This window comes from Bradysia coprophila, unplaced genomic scaffold (genome assembly GCF_014529535.1).
Source record: "Bradysia coprophila strain Holo2 unplaced genomic scaffold, BU_Bcop_v1 contig_297, whole genome shotgun sequence".
NCBI lineage: Eukaryota > Metazoa > Arthropoda > Insecta > Diptera > Sciaridae > Bradysia > Bradysia coprophila.
Window position 1 is genome coordinate 5,560,914 of NW_023503555.1, and position 23,041 is coordinate 5,583,954.

The 23,041-nt window shown below is 35.3% G+C and overlaps 1 protein-coding gene across 2 annotated transcripts in view; it reads left to right on the forward strand.

Moving 5' to 3' along the window:
- Window positions 1-23,041, forward strand: part of LOC119078441 (inositol-pentakisphosphate 2-kinase) — a 63,485-nt gene that overhangs the window by 31,478 nt on the left and 8,966 nt on the right. Inside the window, exons 2-3 of one of the 2 annotated variants that reach the window (XM_037185963.1) lie at window positions 18,273-18,633; window positions 20,355-20,617. In XM_037185963.1, coding sequence (XP_037041858.1) covers window positions 20,416-20,617 — 202 coding nt within the window. In that variant the 5' untranslated portion in view covers window positions 18,273-18,633; window positions 20,355-20,415. Of the gene's footprint in view, window positions 1-18,272; window positions 18,634-20,211; window positions 20,290-20,354; window positions 20,618-23,041 lie in introns of those variants that run through there. The other variant, XM_037185964.1, reaches the window with a different exon arrangement.

Consider the following 23,041-nt stretch of genomic DNA (forward strand, 5'->3'; position numbering starts at 1 on the left):
CCACCCATTAGTCAGGAAACAGCAAATTTTTATAATTTATTTTGATAAAAAATACCTATTTTAGTAAGATAATCCTGGAAAAAACGCAATTTTATATTTTTTAAATTGAAATGAAAATCCACAAAACTCACATCAAATTTAACATAGCAATATCAACAATCGGCTTTGTTATGACATGGCTCCGATGTGCCTTTGTTATTGTTTATATGTGTTAGTAAATGAAAGCTCTAAACTGTTCTAAAAAACTGACAGTCTCATGACAGTCTCTTGACAGCCTTTTTGAATATTTAATAGAAAGTAGTGCAAACTCTTTAAAATAGTTTTTTAAAATATTTTAATTTTCGTAAAATAAATTCTGAAAACGCAGAATTGTTCTATTTTGTATGAAGAATATAATTAAATTATAAAAATATTGTATGTTTCCTGACTAATTGCTTTGGGGAGACAATAGTAGCGGTGTTTTTTGAAATAAAAAAAAATCAAAGAAACCGGTATTTTACGACGTCAGTAGAGTCGATTTTTTTTTTTAAATATATTGGCTCGAAGAGTGGCTTTGTTAGTGTGTCAGCTAACTTATTTAGACATCATGACAGACGCGAAGTTCAGACTATCCCCATTACATGTAGCCTGAGGATTCGTATACTCTAGGTCCTACTAGCTATCGAATCTTATGCATAAGTATCATATTTCTGATTAGCCGATGCTGGAGGCCGTTGCTCGGTAAGATATTGGGATCAGCTGTGGCAATGGTCATTTAAACTCTCATAAAACTAGTGTAAATACCTCTTCACACACCTTTTTGCTGAAAGCCAAGATCCAATCTTTTATGCGCCGTGAAATCATCTTCCACGAATTTGTATCGCGTCCAAATAGTCTACACTTGTAGGTTTGGCTATTCGCACGCACGTCCCAATAGTCCACACCTGTAACAATGGCTATTCGCACGCGCGTCCCAATAGTCAACAAACATAAGAGTGACTATTCGCACGCGGCGTGCGAATAGCCTACGGCCGAAGGAAAGACTAATCGCACGCGCGTGCGAATAGTCACTTCGTTCATTTTACTATATAAAACCTCATAATCCTTGTCTACATCTTATTTTTGTTGTTGCAATCGATAACAGATGATTATCAATTTCTGATGATTGGAGTTATTCTTCTTAATTTTGTTCCATTTATTCCGATACGATTTATTTCATTTAATCCCAGAAGTGCGTCACCATTCATAGCCATTACATAATCTGCTACTAACAGTAGTTTTGTTTGATAACCAATCTTTTACTTCATTTGTTTTGTACATAAATTGTGTTATATAAGCCAGCACTAGCAGTATCTTATCGCTTATTTTTTCGTTCGTCGTAGTTGAAAACAAATGGTTGGAACTGCTGTAAGCCTTCAATGGTATGATTTCGATTTGCGTTAATTTAAATGATTTGAGTGAAGCCACAAATTATTATCCCTAGTAAGCCCAAGGCAAATCATGCGCTTCTGTGGGCGAACTGCGATTTGGAAAATTTATGAAACCTTTTATCAGTTTCCGCTAGCGGTCAGTGTACGAACAATTTACGATATCAGTTGGTTTTTCCCAATTTTTGCAAACAAAAGAAAGTAAAAAAAATGCACAAAGTTTGCGATAAGACAATTTCATTGATAATACTGTTCGTAACAGCTGTAGAGAGAGATACAGATAGAATCCATTTGCATTTCTATACAGTTTAAGACTTATAGTTCCGCGTTACCAAGCAAGATATAAAGCATAAAAATGTGAACCATTTCCGTACCCTTGACATGAAAAGTGTCACACTGAATCGAGTGAAGTAGTAGATTATTTTGAACTTTTTATTCTACCAATGTGAGGACTGAATCAAATCAAAAGTCCAAGCAATTACGTAAGTTGTTTTAGTCACTGTACCCCGAGAAATTGAGTTAAAAAACTCATGTCAATGCCTCATTTTCCGGGAGTAAAGTTTGTTTTTTCACCGGTGTTATTCCGTTTATTTATCCGGGTTGTACACACCACACTCGTTAAGAGAATCGGACTAGTTGCATAAACATCTATTGTCATTCTATGGAAGGTAAAGCTAGGAATGATATGATGGTCTCGTTAGGTCAAGGAATGTAATTTTTGATTTCATAATATTAATACGACTAATCCATTCTTCCATTCTAATCCATCGATTATCAGTGCTCGTCATTTCATTATTTATTACTTTCGACTTTGCCAATAATCATACGAATTTACGAACTCGTTCTTTCGACATGCGCAATCAATCTCGCTCGCATCAACAATTTCTGTTTACATTCAAAGTAATCTCCAGTTCTTTTTATGGAAATTAAAGTATCGTTAAAACAGTTTTTTTTTGTGTTAATTATCTTGCAAATGAACGTAAACACACGATAACAATTTTCTTTGTTTCGTTTGGTCTACTTGAACTTATCATCTTTACATGCAAGCAATTCTGTAAGACAACAACACAAAAAATCGTTTTGAATATGTAAATGATTCTCGAAATTGCCATTAAATCTTTGCTTGCGGATGGATATATGTGTTTCGAGATATGTATATTGAGAAAGCCATAAGTTAAAATAAATTGTAGTTGTAGCAGAAACGGTTGCGGTTTTAATTCTTAAAAAAGAAACTTTTACGATAAAACAAATGAAATATTCAAACATACGACTTCCACAAAATGATTCTCACAATTTTCGTTGAACACCAGATTTAGGAACGGTAGTCGAAAATGATTACGAATGTGGATATGGAAATGGTTGGAAATGGATAGCTGAACTGTGCGGTTTTTGAATTGCGTACCTCATTAATTTCATTTTTCAATTTCTCTTGAAGATGTATTTTGGCTAACTCAATTAAGCACTCAACCTTCGTTAAAAAAGTAAAGTGATTTTAGGTAAACGTAACAGCATCGTCTGCCTTGTAATTCAGGGATGGATTATATCAAATTCGACCTGAAAAGATTAGGGATTTTTATGTGAAGAAATATAGAACTTGTCGAAACAGACAGTTGACATCAGTGAAATTTAGGCATGATTTTTCTTCAGCTGTTTTTTTTTACCTTAAAATTGTTATACGGGAAACAGTTACACGTAAAAGTGGTAAAACCGTATAAAGACATGTGAACAGTGTTGTTTGTATGAGTGGACCAGATTAAAATCAGCTGAAGCAAATTCACGTACGTCTCAGTTTCACTGACATCCACTGTACGTCAACAAAAGTTATGATCACCCAATTGCAAAGAATTTCAAGCAGATTGAAACAAAATCTTTTACTTTAGGGGTTTTCACTTTGCTAGATCATACTTCGCCGTTTAGTGTTTCATCCCAGCTTTTCCTTCATGTTGTATCCGTCTCTTACTAGCTGTTTGTAGGAAGTAGAGCAGAATCTATTATTGGTAATTTTAATTCTGAAAAATTCTGTAAATTTTTGTATTCAGAATTTCTCAGATATTTCAAGAATTTTTAGGAATTAAAATTCCCAATAATAAGCCCTGAAAGTGAGATGACTCTCATTTTGACAACATGAAATTTTGCAACATTAAATTGTCATTGAAATCTTTCAGTCACTCATGTTGTTCTAGTTCTAGACCGACCAATGGTCATTAAATTTTTAGACCCGTACGAAGTACTGGGGTCTTATAGGTTTACGCATACGTTTGTAACACGTTGAATTGGACCTATTGTGGTTGTCTATAGATGCCAAATCAGCGAAAAAAAGTCCGTCTGTCCGTCTGTCTGTACGATAACTTGAGTAAAACACATCCGATTTCTAAAATTCTTTTTTTCCCAGTTTGGTAATGTCAAACGAGAGGCTAGGTTCGAAGATGATCGATTTTAGGTTGACCCCTCACGAGCTGGGGCAATACTAATCGGCAGAAAAAAGTTTATGAAAATTGGATAACCGACACGTGAGTTAGATCCCATGATGTGAACCAATCAGGGGAAAAAAAGTTTATGAAATTTGGTTCACCGGAGCGTGAGCCCTTGGAGTTAGCTCATATCCGGCTACTCGGCAGTACAGTGAACGTGGTGTATTTTGCCAATATCTCGAGTAAATTTTGGCCGAATTTAATGATTTTTTTTTTGTCGTAAAGGTATTAATGAATGTAAAGCGTCAGTACTAATTCCGGTTTTCTAACAAAATGGCTGCCGGCGGCCATATTGGATTTTAGTAAAAGTGATAACTGTTAACATAGAAGTAATTGGTTATGCGTGTGAGGTGTTTCAGGCATTCCATATATGGACATCGATATATAACTATATATAGCTATATTGAGCTATATAAAAGTATATTATTGTGTAAAATGTTTATTTATAGTTAAATATAGGTAAATATAGCAGTATATAGCTGTTTAAATAGGAATTTATGAAATTCGACCTCGTACGGGGATGTCGATATCACTCGATAACTGATTTTAAAGGGCGAATATTCTATATAGTTTTTCAGTAGAGAAGAAAATGAAGTAAGAGAAATGAAGAGTTTCACATTAAAAGCAACGGAATTTCTGGAGTTACAAGTGGAATTTTTCCTTTCAAAAATATTTTTCTACCAATATCCGGAATTATTAATTCCATTAATTGGTAATATTGGTAAATCCATGTAAAACAACATTCTAACATTACAATTCAAATATTTGTCCAAAGCCTTAGATTTACCCAAGGTGAACTGTTGAAGTATGATTCCCTGTCAATAAATTTCTTCAATTCTGGTCCCATTCAAGCTAGAGACATTCAAAAGCAACAGGATTGAATAAATAACATTCTTCTAGACGTACGTCTATGACGATTATGCTTTAACTAACTATACTTCCATCTCATTCTGAATCAGCTGAAATGTTATAAAATCGATCATCTAAAAATTTCAACAACATGATGTCGTCAGTGTCCATGTGCTTTTATATGTATATTATGATGCTATTCCAGTTTGTTTTTTTTTCTCGAATCAATTGACTCCGCTTATGCCCTATCATATTATACTAACTACACACATTGTGTCGTCAGTGGAATTGTAAATATGATAAAGTTTGATTAAATTGAACTCATAAATTTTTGCTAATTTGAATATTTTTTTTTCCATTTTGTTGATTGCTCGAAAATATTTATTTAATCTTACAACCGCTATACTAACGGCTATACGAAAAAAATATTAATATTTTGCTTACGTGCAACAATATTAAAATTGGATCAGTTTCTTAACTGCGAAATGGAACTGAGCGTCATTTTGACGCAAAGAGATGTCTTGCAAATATTTCTTCGGTGTTTTTCTGTTCTTCAATATTTACCCATATTTAAGACAAACATGCTATCGTATATTATACCTTTACCATATGCATAATGACGAACGTAATTGTGTTATTATTCGTTTCAAAAACAAAGTTTATTGATAGAATTTTCAGACCAGTAATTATAACCCGTGCAAAACGCGAAAAACATCGACAATTTTGTCCACAAAAAAAAATTGGTAAACGAAAAGCGAGAATTTGTTTCATTAGACGCTTTTCCACGGTAAATGATAGTTTTGTTGATTAACAATTGAACCGTGTGGAATATGTGTATACTATATATAAGCAACTGTCTATAGAATATTGTGTGGTGAGCTCTGAAAAACATTTAGTTGATATCGCGCTAAAAGTTGAAAAATATTTACTTAATAGAATATGTGTGTATCCAAAGTCATATAACGAAATTTGTAAAATTTCTGCTGCGCAATTTCGACTGATTATTTAGTTAAAGAATTTTTGAACGAGAGAAATAAATTTGAAAAAATAAAATATAAATCCAAAACACATCATAATATAGGCATATGTTTTAGTAGATTAACTTCGGTATAATATGAATATATAACTGGGGCTATCTGTGGCATGTACATGTTGTCGATATAAACAACGCTATATAAGAAGAAACGACATCATTAAATATTTTAGCTGCATATATAGGCATGTGTTCGCATAGTATTTTATGTATATATACAACGAATAGCAACATCGCAGAGTGTATTACTTTAAAATATGGTTGTTTTAAATATAGCCAAAGTCGACGCGCATAGATAAAAAGGTATGAAAAATATAATGTAATATCCAACGCATTATTATGGAAAAATGGCTTTATGAATAAGCCATATTGTTGCCAGCCATACATATAATTATAACATGAAAACGTAAAAGACCCGACCTATTCAACACTCAACCAGCATAAATTTTGATATTATTGGATGATATAGCGAAGCTCTGTGTTCAACAACCGACTGTATTATTGAACGTTATAAATTTTTGTACCCACAAAGGTAATGCTGAACACACATACATACCGTGTTCCATTTTTACATTTAAACAAATTATTTAGTGAGGAGAAAAATTTATGCAATTTTATGCGTCATGGCTACATGAACACAAGAGTGAACCTCTCAATAGCACAACACAATATTTGTGAGTTAACGTTTTGTTTTTGTTCGTTTTTTTCGAACAGGATGTTTCAGCTGATATTCCAAACCGTAAACCATATACCGTGTCTGAACATGTCTGTTTACGTCTACATGTTGTGTCGTTGTTTGATACACCCTTTGGTTGTATGTACAATCAGACTTTTATGTATCCAGAAATTCGTTTCCTTCAGGTGACACGGATGATAACACCTGTTCGTTGTTTCAGTCGATTTTTTTAATACGTAAAAACCTGACTGACGACGGTGCTATTGTCTTTTTGTTGTTGTTGGTTTTCGTTAAAACTCAAATTGCTAGCGAATATTTTCGATGAACAACGCAAAATATTACGCAGAATTTGGCAGATTTCAAGCGAGAAGTGAAAAACCAAACTCACCAACCAAACTTGCCAATCAACTTTTTTTTGTGAATTTAATTTCATTTAATTGGTTTCTTGATGCGTCTTTGTTTGTGATGGCTATGTACAGGATGATGTTATGTATATGCTTCGTGACTATATTTAACCATCTGCAAATGCGTATCGCCTATCGCCTATAGTCATTGATTCGGCTAGTACTTCTTTTCTAGCAAAAGTATCAAGTGAGTGTTTGATGCAAGATCTTTTACTTCATTGGTTTAAACATCGGTTTTGCTATATAAGACAATACTAGCCCGAGCTAATGGTTATTTTAGTCGGCGTTGTTGGTAACAGATGATGGAAATTGGATTCTTTTCTTACAGTGGAAATTCCCTCGTCAAATCTTAGTCAGGAGATCAATCTTTATCGAATGGAAGGTTTTGGTATTTCGCTGCTTTGCTTTGACAAAATGTTAAATGTAGGTACATGGGACCTACAACCTTGGACTATTTTTAAGAAATTCTTTGTAATCCAAAGAGTTTACCTAGAGTGGAAACAAAATTACGTAAAATATGTGAAATCGTACGAAATGTGCTTCTTATACGAACTGTTATTGGGGACACATTTTATCGTACGAAATACCAGTCTAGGTATATTTTGTCTAAGGAGAAATCCAGAATTTTGGAAGTTTTGAAAAAATTGAGAAACTGATTTTTCAAAATAGTCGTTGACTACAATACTTCCACTATTCACTACATCAGTTATTATTAGTACAGGAAAGGTGTTTGTCAATCAGAAATGAGAAATATTAAATTTTTTGTTTTCCTGACGAGATTTAAATCAAGGACCTCTAATCGACGATCGATTGCTACAATTCGTTCTTAATCGCAGATTAGCTACTTTTGAACCGTTGGTGGTTACAGAGAAATTAATTCCTCGTGCAATTATAAATGGGATTGAAATGCACTCATGTGGAAATAACAAGATGACATAGTTGCAAATTCCAACCTCTCTATTTTTTCCGGTATAAATAGCTGAATCACATATACTAGGCATAGGTGTATGTCGTGGTCGTCGTACACCTATATAATCTGTAATTCCCTAATGTGGATCCCCATCAAATGAGGAGATCACTCTTCATCGTTTGTTTCACCAAAAGTTTCGAAAGTTTTTGCGTTAAAAGTTGAACACTGTTTGATATTAACGTAAGACATAATTCAGTTCCACTAACTATCGAAAAGCGGGATGTAGACCGAATGATTAAAAATAAAATCTAATACGGAGAAATGGGAGTGATCCGAACAATTGACGACAAGTTCCAGTCTACAAGTCATTACAGTAATTTCTTGTGATTGGACTAAAGATCTGTATTTATGAATTTAAAAACGAGCCATCAGAACAGTCGGAGCGTTTGCTGCGACTGAGCCCCGTACAAACCCGTATATCTATTGCGTACGTGACCCTAGTGCGTCTGTCACCCTACTTTGACCGTAAGCCTATGCGCCGGTTAAAGTAGTTAAAGTAAAATTATTACGTGTACATCTTAGAAATTGCGCATAGCGCAATTACGAAGCCCCGTACGACGTTCCTTTCAAATAAAACAAAAATTTCAAATAGCCCTAAAATTTTAATTTATTGAGTATACATACACATAGGGCCTAGTATCGGCCTTAGTCCGAGGACCCAAATTTAATTTTTTTTCAACAACATTCTATTCGGCCTTTGATTACCTTCCAAATGAAACAAAAATTACGAAAAACGGATCAAATTTGCTCGAGTTATATGTAAAATACACATAGGGCCCTAGTAGCGGCCTTAGTCCAAGGACCCAAATTTTTTTTTTTTCAACAACATTCTATTCGGTGTTCGATTATCTTTCAAATGAAACAAAAATTACGAAAAACGGATGAAATTTACTCGAGTTGTATGTAAAATACGCATAGGGCCCTAGTAGCGGCCTTAGTCCGAGGACCCAAATTTAATTTTTTTTTCAACAACATTCTATTCGGCCTTTGATTACCTTCCAAATGAAACAAAAATTACGAAAAACGGATGAAATTTGCTCGAGTTATATGTAAAATACGCATAGGGCCCTAGTAGCGGCCTTAGTCCAAGGACCCAAATTTATTTTTTTTTTCAACAACATTCTATTCGGTGTTCGATTATCTTTCAAATGAAACAAAAATTACGAAAAACGGATGAAATTTACTTGAGTTCTATGTAAAATACACATAGGGCCCTAGTAGCTTTTCACTTCTAAGGCCCTAACTCACGGTCCACTCACCCGATTTTAAAAAACTTTTTTTTCCTGGATTGGTATTGACAATACCTATCATTTACATTTCTATCGTTTATTTTGCCATAAATATCACCAAAAGACCTTAAATCACTTAGGTGGCCCTAACTCACGAAGGGCCGACCCGAATATGCCCATCTTCGAACTTAGCCTCACTATTTTGACTATCTTTTTTTTTTAAATCGGATTTGATTTACTCAAGATATCGACGTGACGGACAGACGGACAGACGGACAGACGGACAGACGGCCCAAATTTATATTGCGGATTCGTCATCTGTAAACATAGGCAAACACTTTGCCCTTACCGTCTGCTTCGAATTCCATCAATTACACACGGCATCGTAATCCTATAAGCCCCTTCGTACTTCGTACGGGGCTAAAAAATGGGAAAAGTTGGTCGTTTATTCAGTAAAGTCAATTAAATACAGATTCCATCTTTGGATTCCATCACATGGCTCCGGTGCAATTTTATACATCTGCGCCGAACAGCTTGTCACAGCCAATAGCCTTTGTAACGTAATTTTTCGCCACTTGCAAAATATAATTAAATTTTGATGTCATTAAACATCAGAAAAGTTGTGGTATAATAAAAGGTGAAAAAGATAATTTTTGTATCGAAAAACGACGACGAAGAGAAAAAAAAACTGAAAGGAAAGTTTGATTTTTTCTTTATATATCATTTGCAGTCACCGTCTGGCTGACTGCATAATGTGTTGCGGTTTTTAATATTTATTAATAAAATATAATAATAATAAAATGACAACGTTTTATAATGGTCTCCGAGTGTCTCTCTCTCTATCTTATTTTGGATTTGTTTAAAATCATTCGTTTCGAAACGATTTTGATTAGATGATTAACTCTATACACGCCGATGCCAAATAAGGCATTTTGTGTATTCATATACATAACGTCTGACTCTCGAAACACGAACTATAATGTAATATCGGCTGGAATATACAGAGATTCATGTTTTCTCGAAACGATTACTACAGTTACATCAATAATGGTTACATATACCAAGTGCAGGCATGAGTTTAGTGAAACAATAGGGAGAGAAACTCAATTAATAAAACGACGCACCTTTACAATGGCAGAAAAGAAAGTCATCATTGCAACTGACACTGATCTTTTGAATTGAAATCCCTGTGTCATATTTCATAGTTCTCCATTGAAAATGGATTCGTTCGGCCATGTCAATGAAAAAACGTAATGGTTTCATTGTCAGAGCATTTACCGACTTTTAATGCATATTGAATAGCACAATGGTTCACGAGGCTATCGGTTCAACCGATGATATAGTTGCAATGGTATTCAGTTTGATCAAATTGCCGAAACTCCTTCGCAAACTCTATACTTGCATATAGAAGGAAATTTTGTGGTGAAAATGTAGCCACTACCCTTTGAACATACGGGGCAGTATGTGTGGTACCACAAAGTGTTGTTGGGCAATCGAGGACAATGGTCTGTGAGATATTGAAGTTCAACGGTTCCCTGTGAATAAATAACTTTTCGTTTGAATTATAAACCCTAGCGCTAGAATATAATTCTTAATTAATTCATTCTGTGTCTCTACTACGACACAGGAAATTGTATTTCTCCTCATTCACGTAGTCTTGATCGATCTGTGACCATTAGCGCGACCGTTTACCTAGTTCGTCCCGTCTTCTTAGAAATTTTGCATAGCGAAATGGGAAGATAATAGACCATGCGGGCCAAGTCATTTCCACCTCAATAACCTCTAAATTATAGAAGGAAACCTAAACCCAAACCTCACAAACCCTTCAAATTCCTTGATTTCTACAAAGAGAGATAGTGGATCATGTAGTGTTGTGGAATTTTAGGAACCATCACGCTGCCATTTCAATAATTCCAAAAGTCCTGAAGACAACCTTAAATAATCCTTAGAATACTTCAAATTTCTTGAATTCTTGAACTGGGAAGATGGTGGACTATACTAGAATTTTGAGAACCAACACGCTACCTCAATAATACCAAAAGTCCAGAAGGGAACCCAAAAAATCCTGAGAATTCCTTCAAAATCCTAAAGATCTAGAGCTGGGAAGATTGTGAGGAAAGGTTCAACTATAATTCCAAAAACTGAAAAAAATTAAATCGCTTTCTTCTTCAGTTATACCTGCAAAAACCATTATCTATCATTCTACGACCGAGTAGCACGATTTACACTCACTCTAAGTGCTCTAGCTCATGATCCAGTGAAACGATTTTTATAAGCTTTTTTCCTCGATTTGTGTGGTCAATACCCTTCATTTGCGCCATTAATAAACGATTATCTCGATCTATCTATTCTCGGCAGATGAAATACCTTACACACCTCTGTCCAAAATGATTTTGAACAGGATTCGGATAAATAAAACCTTCGGCATAAACAATTGTGTCATCTGTTAACGATAACTTCTGCTTATGTGGGCTTCTGCTTAGGTGGGCTTATCAAGCAAACTGCATGTTAAATCTAATGAAGTACAAGAATTTTCAACAATAATAGAAAGTACATAGATCATGTGAAGTAACAGATTCGATAATTATGCAGATGATGCAATTCCTGTCTGTGATAGGTTAAACTGAGTTAGTTTTCAAGTGATGTAATTCAAGGCTGGAAAATGGCGATCTGTGAAACCTCTCCAAAGTTTACAGCCTTGCTGTAATTGAGGTTAACTTCATATCTCCGTTAGAAATTAAAAATGAACGTAAGATGAGCATTTTCTTAAGATTACTACGAATTATATGTCGATGAAAACGAATGAACTCTCCAAAAACATCGTATCGCTGTATATAATACAAAGTCAGATGCCCCATTTATCTACTTGTCGGCATAAATACGCTTCCATAAATTAGTGAAATTACATTCTGAATGCATTTCCCATTTCGTCTAGTAAAAAGGATAATGAGTTTTAAGTTTCATCGTTGCATTGATTTTTTTTCCGTTGAGTTCTTTTATGTGATACCATTTCCCTTGTACTTTCGTAGAAAATTTTCTGACATAAAATTAAAACACATGTCGAGATAATGATGTCTGAGTAGCAGAACATTTTTATTTTTAAAGTTGACGATACATATTGCATGTAATCCATCTGCTGTGTAGAGCCAACATTTTGTTAGTTTTTACATTGAGTACCCAGTTTTATTAAAAACTTTGTCAAGTTTTTATTTCGTCGGAAACAAAACGGATTTACATTAATTCCAGATATTGTTTCTGGGTATTACGTCTGGGAAGCTTGCTTTTAGTTTTTTTCTTTTTTTTAAATTAAAACACCAAATCTCAGCGGATAATCTGTGGATTTACGAATAATTGTTGAGTTGTTGAATTTTGTTACACTTTCGTTGCATTGGAGTTGCGGGAACCACTCAATCGTGCAGTGTGTAAGTCAAGATTTATATTGCATTATAGGATGGCCAGTTGAGGGTTCGAACCTCAAGCGCAACACAAATTATTCGCTTCATCAGGTAGTTGTCCACAATAATGACATCGGATTGAATCGGTTATTAGGTTACGCCTAGGATTTAGTACCGATAACGTTACTTTGTGTTACATGAAATTGTTTGTTGGTACTCTGACGAAAAAGTTGACAGATCTAGCACCAAGTAAGTAATTTCTCATACAAAAACCTCGCAAAAACCACATTACCTGTGGGAGCTAATTCAAATTTTGTATGAGAAATCCCATTATTAGTAATATTATTATTATTATTATTAAGGAGATAGCTGATTAACTACTGTGAGTTAAATCGCGCACGGAGGCCTCCGTTGGGCCTATTGTGCTACTATCGATGATTTGTTACGGTTCTATGCTGATTCCTGGAATCTACCTGAACTAACGATGAAGTTCAGGACGTCCTTGGGTAGCAAATGTTTGATGGACTGGTATTTAATGGTGTAGTTGCCCAGATGCTTCATCCTGTTTAGGATGTAGGCAGGGCAGTCACACAGAAAATGCTCAGCTGTGTCAGTATGGTGACCGCATTGGTCACAGCTCGAATCAGAACGTTTGCCTATAGTGGTGAGGTGTTTGTTGAAGCCGTAGTGTCCAGTGATCACTCCAGTGTATAATTTTAACCTCGTACGACTGACATTAATTAAGTACTTGGTGTTGATCCTGCTGATGCGTATGCAATGTTTGGACTGTCGGCATGATCTGATATTAGCCCAGTGTTCTCTGAATTTCTTTTCTCTTAAGGAAAGTATCTGTCGTTCAGCTATCGACGGCGGTACGCTAGTTATGGGTTCCGGACCATATGTCTTGCTCAAAGCTGCCGCCTTGGCTAGCGTATCAGCTTTTTCGTTACCCTCGAAGCCCGAGTGTGCTGGAACCCATACTAGCTTCAAATTGTTTACCTGCGCTATTTGGTTCACTAGGTGCCAGCATTCTAACGACAGGGCAGAACTTTGTGTGTACGACTTAAGTGCTTTTAGGGATGCTTGGCTGTCTGAACAAATATATATTGATTGTCGAATGGAATTGTCATCTACCAAAGAATGGCCTGCGGCCAAGATAGCCCGAAGTTCGGCAAGAAAAATCGATGAAAACTCTCCTAGTGGAATTTGCATTTCGATATTTAGCTTAGAGCAATACATGCCTGCTCCAGCATTGTCCTTAATAACTGAACCGTCTGTATATAGAACAGTGCCTATCTTTGGTGGGAATGTGCCATTCAGCCATTCTTCTCGGCTAGGGACGACGACTTCGAAATCTCTATCTAAAGTGAAAACTTTGGTAATTTTATCTGAAGGCATGGACAGAACAGGTAGAGAATCCTTAGCCTTAAACCAAGTGTTGGTATGTTCAGTAGGTGTCAAGTTAATAACCTCCGAAAAATTAATCACAAGCGATGGAACCTCGGGGTATTTTGACGAGGGCTGTGACATCACTGATACAACAATTTGATTAAATTATTATTATGATAGTGGAAAACCTCAGCTTTACAGCGGTACTCCTATGTAGTAGTTTAACACGTGACTACTTAACAGATAATTACTGTGTGTTCCACCCCGCCAAACTTCTACGGTCGGGTATCACTGTAAAGTTGAGGTCATCCACATGCATAATAAATAATAATTTAATCAAATAATTGTATTAGTAATGTCACCGCACTCGTCAAAATACCCCGAGGTTCCATCGCTTTTAATTAATTTTCCGGAGGTCATATTTTCGGCCGGTTTAAAATTTTTTGATGGTAATATTTGCCCCTGTAGTACTTGACCTCAGCTTTCCAACGGGCCCATACAGGCCCGTGTCCTCGCCACCTTACGGAAACCTTTTCTACTTTTGGCGACTTACATCCAGCCAGGTATGGAAAATCAAAAATATCTGAGACTGGTTTTGTTACCTAGACACCAAGTCAAAATTCAGAAGAATCCCTCAATACATCCTCTTTTTCTATTTTAATGTCGTTTCGCTATTTCAAGCAAGATGTAGTGGCAATAGCCCGGTGTCAGTATTTTGTCATTAACAGAAAAATTTGATGCTAGCGTACAGCGCATGATCTCAGGACTCCGTAACAATTTTTAATATTTTTCCTAAGAAAAAGTTTGAACGTTCTCCTTTCTCGGCCCCATATCGCGTATAAATGGTTCTCAGGTAATAATTTATTCATATACGTAACCTACGTAACGAATACTTTGAAATGGAATAGGTTGATTTCTATGTGTCCCCCAACCGTTTTAGAATGTTCTCATCCACTGTCCAAAATTCACGCTTTTGTACTAAACAGGGCCTATTATTTGGGAATCGATTTTGGGAATATTCAGGAATTTTGGGAATATTTGGGAATATTTGGGAATATTTGGGAATATTTGAGAATATTTGGGAATATTTGAGAATATTTGAGAATATTTGGGAATTTTGGGAATATTTGGGAATATTTGGGAATTTTGGGAATATTTGAGAATATTTGGGAATTTTTGGGAATATTTAGGAATTAATTCCAAAAAATTAATCCTTTTGAATATATTCTGCCAAAATGTTAGGTTTCTTTTTTTGTATTGTTATCAACCAGGCTTTATGAGTCGTGTCTAAATGCCACTGACATTTAATGACATCCATCAGAAGTTTTTTTTTAGAGTTTTTTTGAATTTCGACTGACCGAAATCAGTCCCATTTTTTTCGGAACTTTCTTATATGTAGTGGTAGTATATAAGAAAGTCCCGGAAAAAAAAACGCTGATTTCGGTCAGTCGAAATTCAAAAGAAAGCTAAGAGTAGCTGTTCACGAGTGACTTAGGAATATACAGCGACATTACAGCAGGTATTTTCTATCGTATACATTTCTTCAATCTTCTACTTCCCAAATATTCCCAAAAATTCCCAAAAATTCCCAAATATTTCCAAATATTCCCAAATATTCCCAAAAATTCCCAAATATTCCCAAATATTCCCAAAAATTCTCAAATATTTCCAAATATTCCCAAATATTCCCAAAAATTCCCAAATATTCCCAAAAATTCCCAAAAATTCCCAAATATTTCCAAATATTCCCAAATATTCCCAAAAATTCCCAAATATTTCCAAATATTCCCAAAAATTTGGAACCTCGGACGTAATGTGCTTGACGTGATTAGGCAATGTCAATGCATATTCCTTATGAACAAAGTGTTATTTTCATTGCACTTAACACTTAAATCTTTTGGGGTTCCTCCATCGGCTTAAAACAGGTCATTTTGTGTATTAAAAAGTTTATAAGGATAATATCCACTGATCGTTCAAATATTTAAAGGGTAGTTCCTGAGTGAAAAGACATCTGCGTCTCTACAGACGACTTCTTCACTTCAGTTCAATATTTGGGAATTTTTGGGAATATTTGGGAATATTTGAGAATATTTGGGAATATTTGAGAATATTTGGGAATATTTGGGAATATTTGGGAATTTTGGGAATTAATTCCCAAATAATAGGCCCTGTAAAGTGCACACACAAGTCAAGACAAAGGCTCAAGATCCTTTCCCGCAACTCTATCCGATAGAAAAACAGTATGTTGGAAGAGAATAGAATAGTTGAATCAATGAGCTTTTAAGATTTGATCCGAATTAAAAATGACAAACGAGAATTCAAATCAAACAAAAATGCAAATCTCTGACATGGTTTGTTGGATTGTTTTCGTTTCAATGGAAATGGAAAAATTACAATAATCCGACAGCTTGAATGGGAAAATATTTATAAATATTTTTTTTTCCAGTGAGTTGTACAATTCATAACCTCCTCGCATTTCATTTATTATTATCGTATATGAAGTATGAATACGCATTTTTAATATTTATTTTTTTTTTCCACAAAATTTAACCTTTTCTGGCATTTAATTTTAATAAAACTGCTGGCTCTTTATTTTTCGTTATACATATTTCTCAACTGGCATGTGGCATAGTCATTAAAAATGTTGTGTACGATATAATTGAATATACAGCGCTCTCCGCACACATAGCTTATAGCTAAATATGTCTATACTTCCACTTAACTATTGATTTTCTGAAACATAAAACATTTTGTGCTGACATGTTAACTTTAAGTATGACTATGTGCGAGGTTGTTTGTATCACTCTGGAAAGTGAAAATGATAAGTGGTCAATAAGTACGATTCTCACAGAGTCCAGAGATTGTTATTAAAATGTCAAGTATGCACAATTGTTTTCCACAAAATAGTATTGAATTTGAACGAGACCGACAATAAATTTATTTTATTAAATAAGACTGAAAACATCTACTGGCATAGTAATTTATATCTGCGTACTTTAAGCAAGATAGAAACGTTCGACAGCATCACTCTTTTTGATTAACCTGATTAACCATGATTAACCATGATTAACCATTGATTAACCATCGATTAACCAGATCAAACATCGTCACTAAGTAACAAATCGTGATAAATCAATTAAATAAAGTTGTTTCAATCGGTTAAGTGAGCAACCCCTTGTTGAAAACAATAACCATTTACAGACGGCAGTTATCGGAATAGTTATCGAATCTGTTACTACTTTTTATCTAAACATTTCAACAGTAAAATCTTCTACTACATTTGGCTTAGCGTGAATTTTTGCACTATATGAAGACTTTAGCTAGAGCTCATTTATCATCATCATCATCGGTATCGATAAAAAATGGCAGAATGAGTAGCTTTTTGAAACTAATTTGTGATAAAAGCAATCTCACTCGTGTGTATTTGAGGAACAAGCTCTGGTATCTCTCTTTACGACGAGTGAAGATCTGAAGAAGACGTAAATAATGATACTTCTCGTCTTGTTATGAATCATTCCCTCAGGGTGCAAATTGCTATATAATAGGTAATTTTCGCATAGGGCAGCGAGTAAATAGATTTTAATCATCAAACTTCCTTCGGCGAATTCGGCAGTAATATCGGATAGAAGGGGATGTCCATACATGACGTCCACAGTCCACTACTTATCATCTCAAATCCACTATTTCCATTGTATACCACATTTTCCAATACTTTTACCATGACCGCAATAAATCGGAACAAATAGTTCGTAGTTTTCCACAGTTCAGTGAAGCTCGACCTCGAGCTTGACATTGTTTGAATGTGTTTAGTAAAAACTCGTTCATTCTTCTGGAGTTAAGCTTGACGAATATTTCAGGTTTTGCTATATAAATCAGGTCTTATTTCAGGAAATTAAGTTCATGAAAATTATGATTACTGGACTATTGAATTCAGGAATTTTTGGAAATTTCAGGAATTTTATTCCGTAAATTAGGCTTTGATACAAAGGCATGAGTGAAATGAAGTCTCTTTTTTTTCACAACTCAGCAACATAATATGCGAAAACTGCACACTTCATAATATGTCTTTGTTGTGCCACTCGGTGCAATATTATTGTCATATACATAACAAGGGGAAAAGTTGGAAAGGCAATTTTTTGTGTGAATTTTGTTGAGCCGAGACGAACACGAGGTCACTTAGCACACAAAAACGTTACTCGTCATTTTTGTTCCGAGTTATGTAGTGGATTTTTCATGTCGAATGTAGTGCTTGAAACATGAAAAGTACCGTCTAGAATGTAGAATGTAAAATGCTTTATTAGGCAGACGACGTGTCTAAGAAACACCTATGGGTGCACTAGTACACTATTTCTTAAGTAGCTTGGAAAACATTCAATCTCCATAAATTAAAGCGAAATCAAAATAGCGGTCGATGAAACTGACTGATTTAAGTTTTTCTTTTTATTTTCAGCTTGCTCGTCATTATTTTGCTGGCATACGTTATGCAATCTGTTCAAATAATCAAAGCAATGAAATAAATACGGAAAAAAGAGTCAAATAGTCCAAAAGCAGATCAAAAATTACATCAAAACGAAATGTGTTTACGCGAGTAACATTGATAACGAAACCAATATATAATCAGCAACAGCGATCGAAAGCCAGTCGAAAGGCAAATAACCTTATCTGAACTCTTTGCACACCGTATATTCATACATATGTATGCATAACAACCTACATCTATTGAATAATAACATTGGTTCATATATGGCTGGATATATGGACATATAGAAGAGACATGGAAACATTGACACATGCATCAGTAATTGCAAATGGTAAAATGGCATCTAAATGTTTTTAATCGCTTCGACATCTTTCCGAATAAATGAATAAATATCAGCATTGGGATATCTGACTGTATTAAAAGCTACCGTTTGCTTGAACCTTACATCCCGCTTTATAAGGCAATAGTCTTACCATTTCCTCTGTTTATTTTGGTTTCTACAATTACAACAGTTAGCTCTACTTTTGGGCCTCTATTATATTGAAGATCAACCTATTCGCTATTTGGTCGTTTACAAGCTATGTCATCTGTTATAGACAGCAATGATAAAAGGAGCAATTAACTCTGGCTAATGTACCTCATATAGCAAAATGTATTCTGTAACTAATGAAGTCAAAGACCTTTGAATTTCAAAATGTTAGATCGAATGAAGTAACAGAGTCAGTATAAGGTGTTCAGTTTGACAATTTTTAAAGTTTCTGGATAGTGGACCCTGAGATGAGCCGGTTATTCGAAAAACCGGAATTTTCGGTTTGAACCGAACCGTAAACTTCGGTTCGGTTTAGACCAAACCGAAAATTCCGGTTTGCCAGTAAAACAATATGAAATTCAGCCAGACTCGTTAAGATGGATTGATTTGGTAATAAACCAAACCGAAGTTTATGGTTCGGTTCAAACCGTACCGACAACTCCGGTTTTTCGGATAACTAGCTCATCTCTGAGTGAACCTGCCTAGGCAAACAATTGTGCATCTCACGAAATCGTTCTGACGATGATTGTAGGTTGTTCAGTATCGATTCTTGATTTTTAATTGATGTGAGGAAATCACTGCAACTCAATCGTTCACCCCTGAGTGGCCGTTATGTCTCTTTTTTGTTTACGATTTTTCAGTCGTAAACAAGAAGAGATATCAGTCTACTTCCAAAGGATAAATTTCAATGATTTTGAGCTAACTGCGAAAATAAATTTCCGGCGAATTTCGTGTTTTTATAGCCAAATTATTTGACTATCTACCCCATGCGAAAGTTGACCCTTACATAGCCATTTGCCCCCAGCTAAAATTATCCATTACATGTGAACGGTTTTCGTTTCACCGAAATCGATAAACGCACTTAGTACAGATTGTGTGTGAAATCAACTTGAAGAAAATGTTTTTTTAGGAAAATTCGGAATTTTGCATTTTTCATATAAACTTCGTAGCCGCTGAACTCAATTTGTGTGTCACCGCCTTCGTGATCAACTCAGAGTTGTCTTAACCTGGTTTTTTCAGAACCTTGCTGCTACGGACTTCGTTACTTCGGAAACAACGTTGTGATACTTGCAAACTAACTCGTCTGTTACTCACTATAGTGTTACGTCGATTACTCCTACAACTCCTACAAAAAATTCCAATCTTTTACGCTTTCATCAGCGCCACCACATCAATTCTGTAGATAAACTCTGTGACATGAGAGAAAGCCAGCGTTTTGGCCAATAACGATATTATCCAACACTAAAAATAAATTCCAACAGTAATGCCCCATGTACTATGACCGACGGGGTCACCATTTTTGACGGGGCATATTATCGTTTATGTCGAAAATGCTGGCGACCTCAAATGTGAAGTATTTGTAAAGTGTCAGTGTTCAGTTGACAAAAACAAACAGTGCAACACGTTATGTGTCCTTAGAAGTTTCGTTTATAGTCCAGTACATGTCCATATTCAGTCGTATAATCAAATTTACGTAGATTCGCAATCAAAAAATCAATAGTGGAATATATATTCTGTTACAGCCAATTTTAACGGAGATAATTGCTGCAAAAAAATATCGCAACCGCATCCTCAACATTTTAAATGATGATGGCTGGAAATCAATTGACTGAACCCAGTAAAAGTGATGAATTGTCGATTCAGCTTTTAATTTCCGATAACAATGGGACCGACGACGCCACTATCAGTCAAAATGGTATGGCTTATCGAGCAGAAGGAAATGCTAATTTAGTTCTATCAATCAACCAACGGAGGCAAATTTTGCGACTACTAAAAGTGGTGAAAGGTTCGTACAAAATGTTAAATTTTTACCGAAAGACTGATGTTGGGGGATCATATGGTCAAAACATTGCATTGTGATGCTTTAGCTTAGCAACGATACAATTTACTGTGTGCAAAGTTAATATAATTATAGTGGTGAGAGCAGCAACAATATTTACGCTTTAAGTTCATTAATCACTCTATAGGTACACAAATTTTCCATATTATAAACGAAGCGGTCGATAGTTTCTTTTTAAACAAGGTTTATTATTAGGGTCACATGTATGCAAACACAATGTAAGCGCTCTGCCGTTCTCTCTGTGTGTTTGTTTAAAAATAAACATTGATTGGAGTCTACGTGAAATTGCACGCAAAGCTATTTACAACTATCAATTGCTATGACACTGTTACTGTGGGACGGCATTTTCTTATTTGATGTTAATTAAGTTTTTCTAACAAAAAAAATCGGTTTGTTTATTGAGCATAATAACTAGATACGAGTGAGGTCAATAGCGTACATCGCTAGGTGTATTATAGCGTTCAAGTGTCCGATATTGTTTTTCCGTCGTAATTATTAACCCTTTATAATCTGCAAGATTATCATTAGTAGTGACCGAATCTGTTACTCCATTTGTTTAAATCATCAGCTAACGTTAAACAGCCTCGAGGCTGTTTAGCTAACGTTAAACAGCCTCGAGGCTGTTTAGCTAACGTTTATTGCAAAATCTTTTACTTCAATTGTTTCAACATCCGTTTTGCTATAACGACAATGTTATGAGTCAGAGCTCCTTGATTATTTTTGTTGCAGCTATCGATAACAGATGATTTTTAGCCCCGTACGAAGTACAAAGGGGCTTATAGGATTACGATGCCGTGTGTAATTGATGGAATTCGAAGCAGACGGTAAGGGCAAAGTGTTTGCCTATGTTCATAGATGACGAATCCGCAATGAAAATTTTGTCTGTCCGTCTGTCCGTCTGCCCGTCACGTCGATATCTTGAGTAAATCAAATCCGATTTCAAAATTTTTTTTTTACCTGAAAGATAGTCGAAATAGTGAGGCTAAGTTCGAAGATGAGTTAGGGCCACCTAAGTGATTTAAGGTCTTTTGGTGATATTTATGGCAAAACAAACAATGGAAATGTAAATGACAATACCAATCCAGGAATTTTTTTTTTTTAAATCGTGTGAGTGGACCGTGAGTTAGGGCCTTAGAAGTGAAATGCTACTAGGGCCCTATGTGTATTTTACATATAACTCGAGTAAATTTCATCCGTCTTTCGTAATTTTTGTTTGATTTGGAAGGTAATCAAAGGCCGAATAGAATGTTGTTGAAAAAAAATTTAATTTGGGTCCTCGGACTAAGGCCGCTACTAGGGCCCTATGTGTATTTTACATACAACTCGAGTAAATTTCATCCGTTTGTCGTAATTTTTGTTTCATTTGGAAGGTAATCAAAGGCCGAATAGAATGTTGTTGAAAAAAAAAATTAATTTGGGTCCTCGGACTAAGGCCGGTACTAGGGCCCTATGTGTATTTTACATACAACTCGAGTAAATTTCATCCGTTTGTCGTAATTTTTGTTTGATTTAGAAGGTAATGGAAGGCCGAATAGAATGTTTTTGAAAAAAAAAATGGGTCCTTGGACTAAGCCTCTACTAGGGCCCTATGTGTATTTTACATATAACTCGAGCAAATTTCATCCGTTTTTCGTAATTTTTGTTTCATTTGGAAGGTAATAAAAGGACGAACAGAATGTAGTTGAAAAAAAAATTAAATTTGGGTCCTCGGACTAAGGCCGGTACTAGGGCCCTATGTGTATTTATACTCAATAAATTAAAATTTTAGGGCGATTTGAAATTTTTGTTTCATTTGAAAGGAACGTCGTACGGGGCTTCTTAATTGCGCTATGCGCAATTTCTAAGATGTACACATTACATAATAATTTTACTTTAACTACATTAACCGGCGCAATAGGCTTACGGTCAAAGTAGGGTGACAGACGCACTATGGTCACGTACGCAATAGATATACGGGTTTGTACGGGGCTCAGTCGCAGCAAACGCTCCGACTGTTCTGATGGCTCGTTTTAGAATTATCTCTGTACTTCATTGACTGGTACGTTGGACAGCGAGCCCCAGCGAACCAATCCCTTTTTTATTTTTTTATTTTTGAACCAACGGATGTGTGTTTTACCCTTAAGGGCTCTGATCCAATATTCCACATGAACATTGAAAAAAATGTCAATTATTGACTAGTTAGAGTGAGCCGAAATGCTAGGTAAATTGTAGTGTTTAAGTGACCGATATTGTTTTTTTTATCGTAATCTTTACAAGTATATCATCAGTAAATAGCCTCAATACAGACAACACACACTCTATGGATAATAGCGGCAGAGTCAAAATTTTGCTTGATTTTTGCAAGTGGTTCCAGGTGGTTCCGGGTGGTAC